At 47.9% G+C, this 12,428-nt stretch overlaps 1 protein-coding gene across 1 annotated transcript in view; it reads left to right on the top strand.

Annotated features, from left to right (window-relative positions):
* The window catches only part of VWA3B (von Willebrand factor A domain containing 3B), a 109,077-nt gene extending 100,436 nt beyond the window's left edge, over nucleotides 1-8,641 (top strand). Inside the window, exons 24-27 of the mRNA XM_045587251.1 lie at nucleotides 2,103-2,227; nucleotides 3,564-3,701; nucleotides 5,689-5,789; nucleotides 7,964-8,641. Of these exons, the coding sequence (XP_045443207.1) occupies nucleotides 2,103-2,227; nucleotides 3,564-3,701; nucleotides 5,689-5,789; nucleotides 7,964-8,228 (629 nt within the window). The 3' untranslated portion in view covers nucleotides 8,229-8,641. The remainder of the gene's footprint in view (nucleotides 1-2,102; nucleotides 2,228-3,563; nucleotides 3,702-5,688; nucleotides 5,790-7,963) is intronic.
* The last annotated feature ends 3,787 nt before the right edge of the window (nucleotides 8,642-12,428 follow it).

The raw sequence follows: 12,428 nt of genomic DNA, 5'->3' as shown, positions 1-12,428 counted from the left end.
ATCTGTGTAGAACCGACAACTAAGACATTTTCTCTGAAATTTGGTAGCTGCACTTTGGAGTGGGTTGGATGAGTGTGACCATGATCTGAGCAGCTGAGATGAGCTCATAGGCCAGGACATGCAACTGCTGTGCAGGGGCAGGGCCTGGAAACCTGCCGTTCCTCTGGGCGCACAGGTGCTGGGAGGTGGTTACAGGAGCCACCCTGCTTGTCCTATGATTTGAGCCGGGAGAGGGGTCCAAGCCATTTCGCAGTTGAATGAAATCTGACAAGGACTGGATTCCAAATGGCTGGATTAAGGGCGTGGGTGTTTACTGGCCAGGGTCCCAGGGCAAAGTGGACTGGCTTCAGCGATTCCTCAGCACCGCCCCCGGGTGAGGGAACATGCTGAGCATGCCGTGCCTGTCTGGGGGAGCAGAGGAACAGGTGACACCATGGCCACCGCATGCCGAGGCCATGCCAGCAATGGTGACCGCCCGGTGGTTGGTTGGTTTTAATGTGCAGTTAGAGGCAGAGGGCACACACTCCTTCTGGCTGTGTGGGATTGGGCTAGTTGAGGAGTTTCCATTTGTGACTGTGATTAAACTCAAGCTGGTTCAGAGGAGAGAAACATTTGAATTTAATCATAAAATCCATGGCTTTGTGAGGGGTTGGGAAATGTTGGGAAATGTTGCCTCAGCCAGCTGACATGGTGATGCCTGGTTACCCGAGGTGCTTAGCCTTTGCTCACATTCTTTAATTGAGAATTTCAATTCCACTGTGATATTTTTATAAAATATCATTTCAAACTTACAGAAAGGTTACAAGAATAATACAGAGAACTCCTATATACTCTTTACCCAGATTTATCAATTTTTAACATTTTGTCACCTTTATTTTACTATATATATTCCTCTTTCTCCCCACCTTTATCTCTTTCTCTCCTTCCACACTTTAATTTATTTTTACTATTTGAGATTAGATAAAATCATCATAACCCTTTACTCTGTAATATTTTAATTTGTATTTCTCAAGAAGAAGAAGGGTAATCTCTTAATATAACCACTATAAGGTTATACAATTCAGGAAACAACATTATTATACTACTTTTTATCTGTACATTTCCATTTGGTTATTGTCCCAATAATGGCCTTTATAGCATTTTTTCTCTAGCACAGGTCCCTGTCCAGAACCATGCACTGAATTTATTTAGTATGTCTCTTGTCTAGAATCATTCTCCAGTATTTCCTGCTTCATGATATTGACATTATTTGAGAGAAAGGTCAATTATTTAATGGAATGTTCCTCAGTGTGAGTTAGATTAGATTCAGATTATGTAAAGACAGAGACTCAGGATGAAACTCAGCAGTCTCCTGGCCACGTCCAGGGCCGGGCTTGGCCAAGGCGGCCTGTGAGCGGGCGGGACTGGAAGGGACGTGCACACTCTGCCGCAGAGCCGAGGTCCCGGCAGCTGCACTGCCCGGGAGTGTCCTGTCCAGACCGCCCCCTGATACGTATAACCTGCACATAACGGGAACATGCATTCATCTCGGCTAAAGGACAACATGTGCACCCACATGGCATCTTCCTTTCTGGGTATGAAAGCTCTTTGGGGAGAAGGAAAACGTGTGGGTTCTAGTTTTCTCCATGTTGGTTGCAGGTTTTAGGGAAGCTGTGGGATGTGCTCAACCTCACGGTCTCTTCGCTGATCTCCCATTAATGAAACGCTGGTGTTGGGAGTTCACATCTCCTTTCACTCACCACCGAACAGCACTGGTTTCCATACCCAGCTCTACAGAAGGAGTGTGGCTAGCACAAATACATAAGGAAACCGATGTAGGGTGTCAGGAAGAGGGTGTCTGTTTCTGAGAGGCTGTGGTGACGCTGGGTGAGCGAGCTGCGCATGCTGTGGCCCCCAGCTCCGTGGGCCCAGACCAGAGCACGCCCTCCCCGCCTGCAGCTGCACCCCGGTCCCCAGGAGGCGTCCTCGCTACCAGTGAGTCGTCAAAGAGGCACACGGATGTAAACAGGCCAAGTGTGACATCAGCACCGTCCACAGGAGGGCAGCCCAGGGCGGCAGGCATTCCTGTCCTCCCAGCGTGTTTTATCTGTGATTCCTTCCAGGGGTCGTGAAGAAGTGCCTGAGCCCCACCCATGCACTGGTGAACTTCAGGTACGGAGACACCAAGGTTGTGCCTACCTCCTTCATCACGCCTGTGGGGGGCGCCATGCCCTGCCCGCTGCTCCAGGTACCGCTCCAGCACCTGCTCCCGGTCCCTTTCAGGTTCCCAGGCCCCGAGGACTGCGCCGCTGCCAGCCCCTCGCTGCGCTCTGCTGGGGCTGGAGGAGGAATGGCCCCTTTTCTGTGAGCGCTTCCCTGGAGATTTCTTTGTCCCTGATCCCGATCTGCCAACCGCCTGGCACATAGCTCAGGACCGCACTTGCCACTTTACAGGCCGTAGGTGGCCAGGGAAGGGAGTTGCTGAGGCTGTTGGTGCTCTTGAAACTATAACTGCAAACTATATTAAATAGTTTTTCTTTAAAAATATGTTGTTAGCCAAAACCGGTTTGGCTCAGTGGTTGAGCGTCGGCCTGTGGACTGAAAGGTCCCTGGTTCGATTCCGGTCAAGGGCATGTACCTTGGTTGCGGGCACATCCCCGGTAGGAGGTGTGCAAGAGGCAGCTGGTTGATGTTTCTCTCTCATCGTAGTTTCAAGCTCTCTATCTCTCTCCCTTCCTCTGTGTAAAAAGTCAATAAAATATATTAAAAAAAATATATGTTTTTATTGATTTCAGAGAGAAAGGGAGGGATAGAAACATTAATGATGAGAATCATTGGTTGGCTGCCTCCTGCATGTCACTGTACTGGTGATCAAGCCCACAACCCGGTCATGTGCCCTGACCTCCTGGTTCATAGGCCAACACTCAACCACTGAGCCACACCGCCCGGGCTAAATAAGTTTTAAAGCAAGGGCAGAGGTCATGCTTTCCCTGACAGCGAGGAGGCCCCAGAACTGTGGTGCCGTGGGTTTTTGGGGGAGAGGAGGAAAAGCACTGAGGGAGCACACTTGCAGGGTCACCTGGCCGAGTGGCCGCCTCTCCTGCCAGACCCAGGCGCACATCTGCGTACGTGTGACATCAGCACCGTCCAGAGGAGGGCAGCCCAGGGCAACAGACATTCCCAAGACCCTGGCCATCTGACGAGTGCCCAGCAGCTGTGTCCCTGCCTAGGACGTCCTTTCCACTGGAGGCCGTCTCCATGTGCCGTTACCACGGAGTCTGCCGTGTGCTCCGAGCACCAGGAGCAAGCCTGTGTTCCTCTCCCCGTCTTCCTGTGGGCCCCGCAGGCCCCGCCCACCATCCTGGGAGGGTGTCCCAGGCCCTGCTGCAGTGGGGCTTCCTCGAGCCAGTCACTGAATCCAGGGTGGCCACTGAGTACAAGAATTGTGCAACTATTGACCCTTCTGAGAAACAATTATGTGTTTGAAATGTAGAATCCTGGGTGTTGTAAAACACGCTTATATTAATACTCTCCAGAAGACCTATAAGCAACATGTTTACTATGACACACGTTCTCATCTACAGGTTGGAGATTATGTATTTGCCAAGATTGTGACACCCAATGGGTTTGACTTCTATGTCCCCGCCATTGTCATAGCACTTCCGAATCAGAATGTGGTCGAAGATAAACTCTACACGGTTTTGAAGTGTAATAACCGGAGAGTAAGTAGAACTGCCTTCAGAAAAGGGCTGAGTGGCCAGCGGCAGCCACCCCCTCACTCCTCTCTGCGGGCCTCACCCAGTCTTCCTGGCCCTGCTAGGTGTCTGAGGAAATGATTTCCCCCTGCATCCACCCCCCTGCAGGCTGGATTCTCCCACTCAGGACATAAAAGCTGCCCTTACCATGGGAGCCTTTGGCCTCCTGCACTGCCTCCTGGCTGGGACTCCCTCGGCCTCATCAGCTTCCTGTCCTTACAGCTCTCACTCTCGCTCTCGCTCCTGCTGATGCTGATGCTGATGCCCAGGAAGCTCCTGCCTGATGCTCCCCTGCCGGTCCTCCCAATGGATCTTTTCTAAAAGTTTCCGAAAACATCTTCATCAGTTATGAATCCGATGATGTCACTGCCTGCCTGATGTCTCCTCCCCCTCCCCTCGCCTCACCCCCACGCTTCTCAGTGCGGCTTTGGGGTGTGAAGTGCAGCACAGGGAACAGTGACACTGCAGCATCTGTACGGTGCCAGCGGGGCCGGGAATATCAGGTCACTCTTTAGTGCAGGATCGTCTGACCACTATGCTGTACTTTAGTAACTGATGGTTTTAAAAAGAAGAAGAAAGGAAGGAAGGAAAATAAAGGAAAGGAAGGAAAGGGAAAGAAAAGAAAAAGGAAGAGAAAAAAGCGGGGTTGGCCGGCACGGCTCTGGCCGCCGTGTGAGCTGGAACACAGCGGCCTTTCCGGCCCCCGGGCCTCCCTCCTCCTGGACGGCCTTCCGTCCTCTTCCCATGAACCTCCTGCCTCGCTGTGCCTCCCTGCCAGGCCCCTGGGGCCCGCCCACTGCCTGCCTCTTCCCACACCAGCTTCCTGCCAGCCAGCCCCACCTCCCCAGCGCAGGAGCGGGGCCTGCGCACGGCTGCACAGGGCAGCCCTGGGGAAGAGAAGGTCCTCACAATCGCTTTTCACATTGTTTGATGGGATGATGTTCCTAGTGGGAGTAACTTTGCTTGGATGGACTACTTATTATGCGTGGGAAATAGACTGGTGAGCAAAAAGGAGCAAATAGAATCACAGCGCCGACCTCACTAGGCCTTAGTGTGTGCCTCAGGTGCTGCTCCGCGTGCGGGCCGCAGCGGGCTGCTGAGAGCTCCGAACACCGGCCGTGGGGCCGGTCACCGGTCTCCGACAGCAGAGGCCATCACACGGTGTGCCGTAGGACAGGCAGGAACCAGGAGGTCCGGCTCACAGGCCGCACGCTCGCCCTCTGTGTCTGCTGGCTGCTGTGCAGAAGGACATATCCAGTCAAGAATGGACTGAAGGCCAAGAGTGAAGAGCAACTGAGCCAGTGGGCCCAGGGGCACTGAATCCAGCCTGACAGACAAGGGGGAGGGGGTCCCTTCTCATCAACCCAGGGAAGCCTGAGAGAAATGGGTGCTCCTGGGGCTGTCCGGTGACAGCACAGGGCCTGGCAGGGCACCGGCTGGCGCTGCTGTGGGGAGCCTCCCAGGCAGGAAAGGAGAAAGCAAATCCAGGGATGACTGGAGAGACATCGGGCATGTCCCCAGGGTGTGGCATGGTCAGGGCATGAACATGAAACAGTTCTGATGGAGATGCTGGGAGACTCATGGGGCTGAAAGTCGGTGCTCATTAAGGGGTGATGGTGACAGTTTATAAGCTCAGGAAAGAGATGGCCAAAGCCGAAATAGAGATAGGACGGTGGTTATGTGAGAGGGTGTGTGTGTGTGTGTGTGTGTGCACCCACTGCATCTTATGTGGCTGGACTTGGCAAATGATCCAGGACATGGAGAATGACAGAGAGAACTCAACAGTGACATTTATTCAGCATGTGATTATCAAGTGAGGCCTTGTATCCACACTGCTCTCTTAAGTATCACTCTAAATAAGATAATGGCTAGTCGCTATTATAAGGGGTTGAGCTGGAAGAAAGTTACATCTGAACTGTGGACATCTCTCAGTAACTCTTTTGTGTTATTACAGGAATTTTGCCCACGAAATGCACTTATAAAGATCAGCCAGAACAAGTATGCTCTCTCTTGCTCTCACATAAAGTCACCCCCAATTCAGGAGGATCCCAGAGTGTAAGTGGACCCCACTTTTTACTTCCTGAATTTTATTCATATCTTTGCACCTTTCATCAGTTTCTAGGTTGAGATTCATGATCTCTAAGTACTCGGGAGGAAGCAGAGAGGGGCGACTTCTGCTTAAAATGTGGTTCCAGGTTATTCTTTATTCAGCGTCACACCTTTTACCTCCAGGTTTTCTTCTATCTGGTTCTAGTCTCAGATCTAACACTACTTTGCTGACCTTTCAGAAAAGCATTCTGACTTCTGTCATGAATGTGAAGGAATTATTCACCTTTTATTTGTAAGGATTCAAGGCATTCCTTCTCCCCAGCCCTTGGCAACCACCGTCCTACTTTGTCTCCATGGTTTTAACTAGTGTGGGACCTCACATGAGTGGAATCATACAGTTGTCCTTTTGTGACTAGCTCGTTTCACTTAGCACAGTGCCCTCATGGTTCATCCATGCTGTAGCAAATGCTACTTCCTTTCCTTTTTAAGGCTGAACAATGTTCCATCGCATGCATACGCCATATTTTGTTTGCCTCTCTCTGTCTCTGAGCACTCGGGTTGCTTTCACCTCTTGGCTATTGTGAGCAAAGCCGCTATGAACATGGGAGGCCCTGCTGCATTCTGTGGGTGTAGAACCAGAAGTGGAATTGCCGGTCACATGGTAGTTCCACTTTTAACATTTCGAGGGACTGCCTACTGCTTTCCACAGCAGCTGCTCCATTTTACATTCCCACCTGCTGTGCACAGGGTTCCAGTTTCTCTACATCCTGGCAGGACTTGTTATTTCTTAGTTTTATTTATTTTATTTTTGATAATAACTATCCTAATGAGTATGAAATAGTCAAGCCAGTTTTTTAACCTTTCTTGGAAATTACCTCCAGAGTTTTGAGCTGATCTTTGAAAAGTATCACATGTGGTAAATCTTGATCCTTTGAAGAGGGATTTGATCAATGGAATTTTCTGTTTAGATATAACTAAAAATGTTCCCACCCTATTAACTTTTTCTTGACAATTTCCAAAAGGATCTGAAAGCAGTCAGTGTCAAAGTTATTCAGAATGAAGGCTGGTGGTCAAGGTGGCAGGTGCTGATTATGGGAACAAAATATGGTTTAACCAATACCAGACAGCTGGTGTCTTAACTTCCCCTGAAGGCTCTGAGAAAGCCAGTTCTCAAAAGCTGTGCCATGCTGGCATAGCTGAATGAAGTCACGGTATTTGTTTCCATGACACCCTCTTTGAAAGACAATATTTCTGGATAAATAAATTGGCCAGTATATTTTCTCTGTGTTTTTTGGTACCTTTTGACCAACAAACACCTCTCCATTTCCCCCACTTGCATCCCAGTCCCTGGCAACCCTCACTGTACTCTGTCTATGAATTTGGCTTATTTTAGTTTTCACATATGAGAGAGATATGCAGTATTTGTCTTTTTTGGACACATTTCACTAAACAAAATGCCCTCAAGTTCCACTTAAGTGGCTGCAAATTGCAAGATTTCTTTCTTTTTTACTGCTGAATAATATATATTCCTATTCATTCATCAATGGACACTTAGGTTGCTCCCATGTCTTGGCTATTGTAAGTAATTCTGCCATGAACATAAGAGTGTGGATATCTCTTCAAGATAGTGATTTCATTTTCTTTGGATAAATACCCAAGTGGAATTATTGGGTGATAAGACAGTTCCATTTTTTAAAATACTAACATTTACTTTTTATTTGTTTGTTTGTTTGTTTGTTTGTTTAAATTATCTCCCAAGAATATTTTTCCAATAATTTTTAGAGCGAGAGAAATTTGGAAGAGAGAGAGAAAGACAGAGAGAAATATGAATGTGAGAAAAACACATTGACTGGTTGCCTCCTACACATGCCCAACCAGGGCCCAGGCCAGAGAGAAGCTTGTAACCGAGGTATGTGTCCTTGATGGAAATCGAACCTGGAACCCTTTGGTTTGAAGTCTGATGCTCTATCCACTGAACCAAACTACTAGGGCAAGGCAGTTTCATTTTTAATTTTTGGGGATCCTCCCCACAGTGGCTGCACCAATTTACATTCCCACCAACAATGCACTAGGGTTCCCTTTCTCCACACCCTCACCCACACCTGTTATCTCCTGGCCAGAGTCTCTCTGTGGACACAGCAGCTGTCGAGGCCATGGTGACCCTGATTCTGTCTCTCTAGGGAAGATGTGGGTATGAAGAACTCAAGTTTACTCACATGGCCAGTCAGAGGCGCTGGCGCCACCGGCCCCCGGGAGCCGAGGCAGGAGAACCCCAGAAGAAAGAAGAAAATGCCTGGCAAGAGGCTGCCTCTGCAGGAGGTGGTGTCCTCGGATTCAGACGACCCTTCCCATGGCAACAGGTCCCAAGAGTCCTACCCCTGGAGACACCCCGAGCCCCAGGAGGGAGGGGGGCGACATCATTTATCTCCAGAACTCCCTAAGTAGTGCATGTGAGGTCACCCCCCAGTTTCTGGGCCAGTTCAGGTCTCAGTACACTAAAACCCTAACACTTAAGTAATGCTGACATCACTTCCCCAGAGAAGGGTGCAGGCGCAGGTTTTAGGAGTCAGCCAGCGGGGTCATCGCTGCCTCACCTCCCCCTGAGCAGCCCCGCCCTGCACTCATAGAGCCTCCCACAGCAACAAAGGGCTGAGGATTGTCGCCAGGAGACCTTAAAGCAGCCTAGTAGCAGCTATGGTTAAGAGAGCCAGCGTTCCTCCAGGCTGCCAGACCTCAGCCCTGGCACTGTGGACCTAGCCCCTCTGCTGAGGTAAGGCCGCCTTCTCACCCGCCCTGCTGTCCCTGCTTGTAACAGGCAGGTTTCTCTCCTCCCCTCCGGGATCTCCCACCTGTTCCCTCCCCTGTCCTCACAAAAATACGCTCAGTCTTCCGGAAGACTTTCCACACCCAGAAGTTTAATCTGATAGATTGCTGTTGTAGGATTTTCAAAAATTTTTAGTTATAATCCAAGCCTGAAGTCTTGTTTTAAACTGAATATTTGATATGAATTAGCGATTTTATTATTTAATATTAGGACTGACATTAAGACTTAATAACTTGTATGAGAGCTACAGACTGAACATTTCCTATTTTACTGTTTTCATTGAGCCCTCCCTAATTGTTTTTGTCTGTAGTCTGTTGTAGGTACCCTCTAATTGAGCGTGGACCCAGAATAAAAGCTCTTACATTGGAAACATTTCAAAGTTATTTGATTGTGTGATATTGCTTTCTTGAAACACATTTTAGCAAAAACATATAAAAGTATTCACCGTTACCCATTAATTTCTTCATAAAATTAGCTTTATTAATTTAAAAAATGAAAAAGCTCATTCAAGTCACATCTTTTAGTCAAAAATAGCTTTAGGGCTAGATGATCATAGGATACAGATTACTAATAAGAAAAATATTGGGTGATTTTTGCAAAAGCTAAGGCAGCATTCCAATACTCTAAAACTTCACAACATAATCAAAAGTGATGCTCACATTCCAGAGAGCTAATGAATCACCAAGGTTATGGCAAAGAAATTAAAAGAGGAATCCACTTCCAAAAATGTATGAGAGAAGGACAGGAGCTCAGCACCAGGAATGCAGTGAAGAAGGACTTGAGGAGTGAGGAAATGGTCCAGAGCAAGGCAGGGAGTTGTGGGAGGCGTACTGCCACCCAGAGCCTGGAGTTTCTCCCAGGCAGGAAGGCTGTGGAGCCCAGTGGGGAACGGGTCGGGCCGGGAAGAAGCCATTCACTCAGTTACTATAACTCATCACGCTGCCTGCAGGCCTGCATGCACTCATGTGGGCCAGGCTGCAGCCATGTGGGCCTGTGTGCACTCATGTGGGCCAGTGTGCACTCATGTGGCCAGTGTGCGTCCATGTGGGCCTGTGTGCACTCATGTGGCCAGTGTGCGTCCATGTAGGTCAGCCTGCAGCCATGTGGGCCTGTTATCACTCATGTGGCCAGTGTGTGTCCATGTGGGCCTGCCTATACTCGTGTGGGCTGCATGCACCCATGTGGGCCAGTATGCATTCATGTGGGCCTGCATGCATCCATGTGGGCAGACATGCATTCATTTAATTATTTAACAAGCAACTAAGTTCTTGTGTCAGGCTCCAGGGAGATCCCGGGCTTCTGAAAGGTGGGCCCCTTCTATCTATTGTACCTTCCTTCATCTCCACAGAACTTTCAGGGATGAAAGATAACGGGACAAAGACACATGATAATAGTTTGTTAGTATTACATTACTGAGCATGGTGTACTCGGTGACATTAAGTGATATGCTCAATGTGCTGTCCTTCATTGATAATGCCCAGCCAATGTGCTGGGGGAAATTGCAATAACAACAGTGTATTTGCACTTCCAGCCAATATTTTTTAAAATATACTTTTATTGATTTTAAAGAAGAAGGGAAAAAGAGGTAAAAATATCAATTACGAGAGAGAATCGTTGATTGGCTGCCTCTTGCATATCCCCTACTGGGGATCGAGCCTGCAACCCAGGCATGTGCCCTTGACTGGAATAGAACCTGGGACCCTTCAGTCCGCAGTCTAATGCTCTATCCACTGAGCCAAACGATCTAGGGAAACTTCCAGCCAATCCTGAATAACAAATTGAATCCCCCTCCCCCACCAGAAAGAAATGAGAACCTGATAAAATAGCTGTTTCCAAAACACTGGGCACAGGCAAAGATCTCCGAGAAACAAAGAAGGCAAGAGAGCTTCTAGGCTGTGGCTTGTGCATCTGTATGCACTGCCTCAGGTAATCCGTTTGATTGTCACTGAACAAACGGGCATCTTAAGCATGTACCAGAAATAACAAAGGGGGTCAATCTTTATTAGCACCATGCTCTAACCAACTGAGCTAACCGGCCAGCCATGGGGGGAGGGGGTTGGGGGGGGAGGGTCAATCTTTAAAAATAACTGTAATCGCTGTGTGTCCAGATTTGACAGCCACCTTGTATAATTATTAGCATGCAGTGATGCACAGCCGCACAGAACTCTGAGGCTGGGAATAAGGTTACTCCCTGAGAGAGAGAAGGCACTCTTATCAGAAGCAAAGGAACAGATGTTCAAGAAGAGACTGGATGACCACTCGAGAGGCGTATAAAGATCCATGCATCAAGTGACCGAGTCACCAGCATTGCCTCTTACGTTCCTTTTCAACTCCAGGAGTCGATGGATCAATGATATAGTATAGTCAATTCTCATTATTCATGGCAGTTCTGTCCTATCCAGTCCTCTCTCACACTGAACTCAGCAGATACTGGATCGTGGTCCTCAGGGGAACAGAGTTAGGCCCCTAAAGACCTCTGGCCACATCATTGCCACCCACAGATCACTGTGTGACCTTTGTTGTGTGTTTCTATTTAAAGGCACCTCATTCAATCTATTAAATATACATGTTAATATATATTGTTGGACTCATTAACATAGCATTCATGGCCAACAGCACTGTGACTCCTGCCTGAATGAAGCTCATCGAACACATCACTTCTTTGTGGCACCTCACAGCCTCTTGGCACAGAACACTAGGTGGCAGCTCAACACAACATGTGAGCCAGTGACACAGGGACTTCAACAGGAAGCACTAAGTCTGCCACTAAAGAAAAGGACAGTTTTTGGCACAAAGAGCTGAAGGAAGGAGGCAGAAAGGCGAGTCAATCTTCAACAGTCTGAGCATATGCATATCTGCAAAATGCCTTGACTAGTTAATTTTTTTTCTTTTAATCTTTATTGTTGAAAGTATTACATAGGTCCTCCTTTTCCCCGTTAACCTCTTCCAGCCTGCTCCCATCTTTGCCCCCATCCCAGACCCTCATCACCCCGGTGTGTGTGTCCACGGGTTATGCATACATGTATACAAGTTTATTGGTTGATTTTTTTCCCCACCCTCCTCCCCTGCCTTCCCTCTGAGGTTCAACAGTCTGCTCATGCTTCTATGTCTGGGTCTATTTTTGATCATCAGTTTATTTGGTTCATTAGATTCCACATATGAGTGAGATCATGTGATACTTCTCTTTCTCTGACTGGTCCATCCATGCTGTTGAAAATGGCAAGAATCCTTTCTTTTTTATTGCCATGTAGTATTCCATTGTGTAATTGTACCATAGTAGTTGTTTTTTTATCTACTCATCTGCTGGTGGGCACTTAGACTGTTTCTAAATCTTAGCTATTGTAAATTGTGCTGCTATGAACATAGGGGTGCATGTATCCTTTCTGATTTTTTTTTTTCTGACTACTTAGGATATATTCCTAGAAGTGGGATGACTGGACCAATTGGGAGTTCCATTTTTAATTTTTTGAGGAAACTCCATACTGTTCTCCACAGTGGTTGCACCAGTCTACATTCCTGCCAGCAGAGCACGAGGGTTCCTTTTTCTCCACAACCTCGCCAACACTTGTCATTGGTTGATTTGTTGATGGTAGCCATTCTGACAGGTGTGAGGTGATAGCTCATTAATGTTTTGATTTGCATCTCTCAAATGATTAGTGATTTTGAGCATTTTTCCATATGTCTCTTGGCCTTCTTTATGTCCACTTTGGAGAAGTGAGTATTTAGGTCCTTTGCACATTTTTTAATTGGATTATTTGTCTTAATTAAGTTGTGTGAGTTCCCTATACATTTTGGAGATTAAGCCCTTATCAGATGTATCA

The sequence above is a fragment of the Pipistrellus kuhlii genome, unplaced genomic scaffold (genome assembly GCF_014108245.1).
Source record: "Pipistrellus kuhlii isolate mPipKuh1 unplaced genomic scaffold, mPipKuh1.p scaffold_m20_p_27, whole genome shotgun sequence".
NCBI classification, from domain to species: domain Eukaryota; kingdom Metazoa; phylum Chordata; class Mammalia; order Chiroptera; family Vespertilionidae; genus Pipistrellus; species Pipistrellus kuhlii.
Note: the sequence above shows the minus strand (reverse complement) of the source record. Positions and strands in the feature narration are given on the sequence as shown.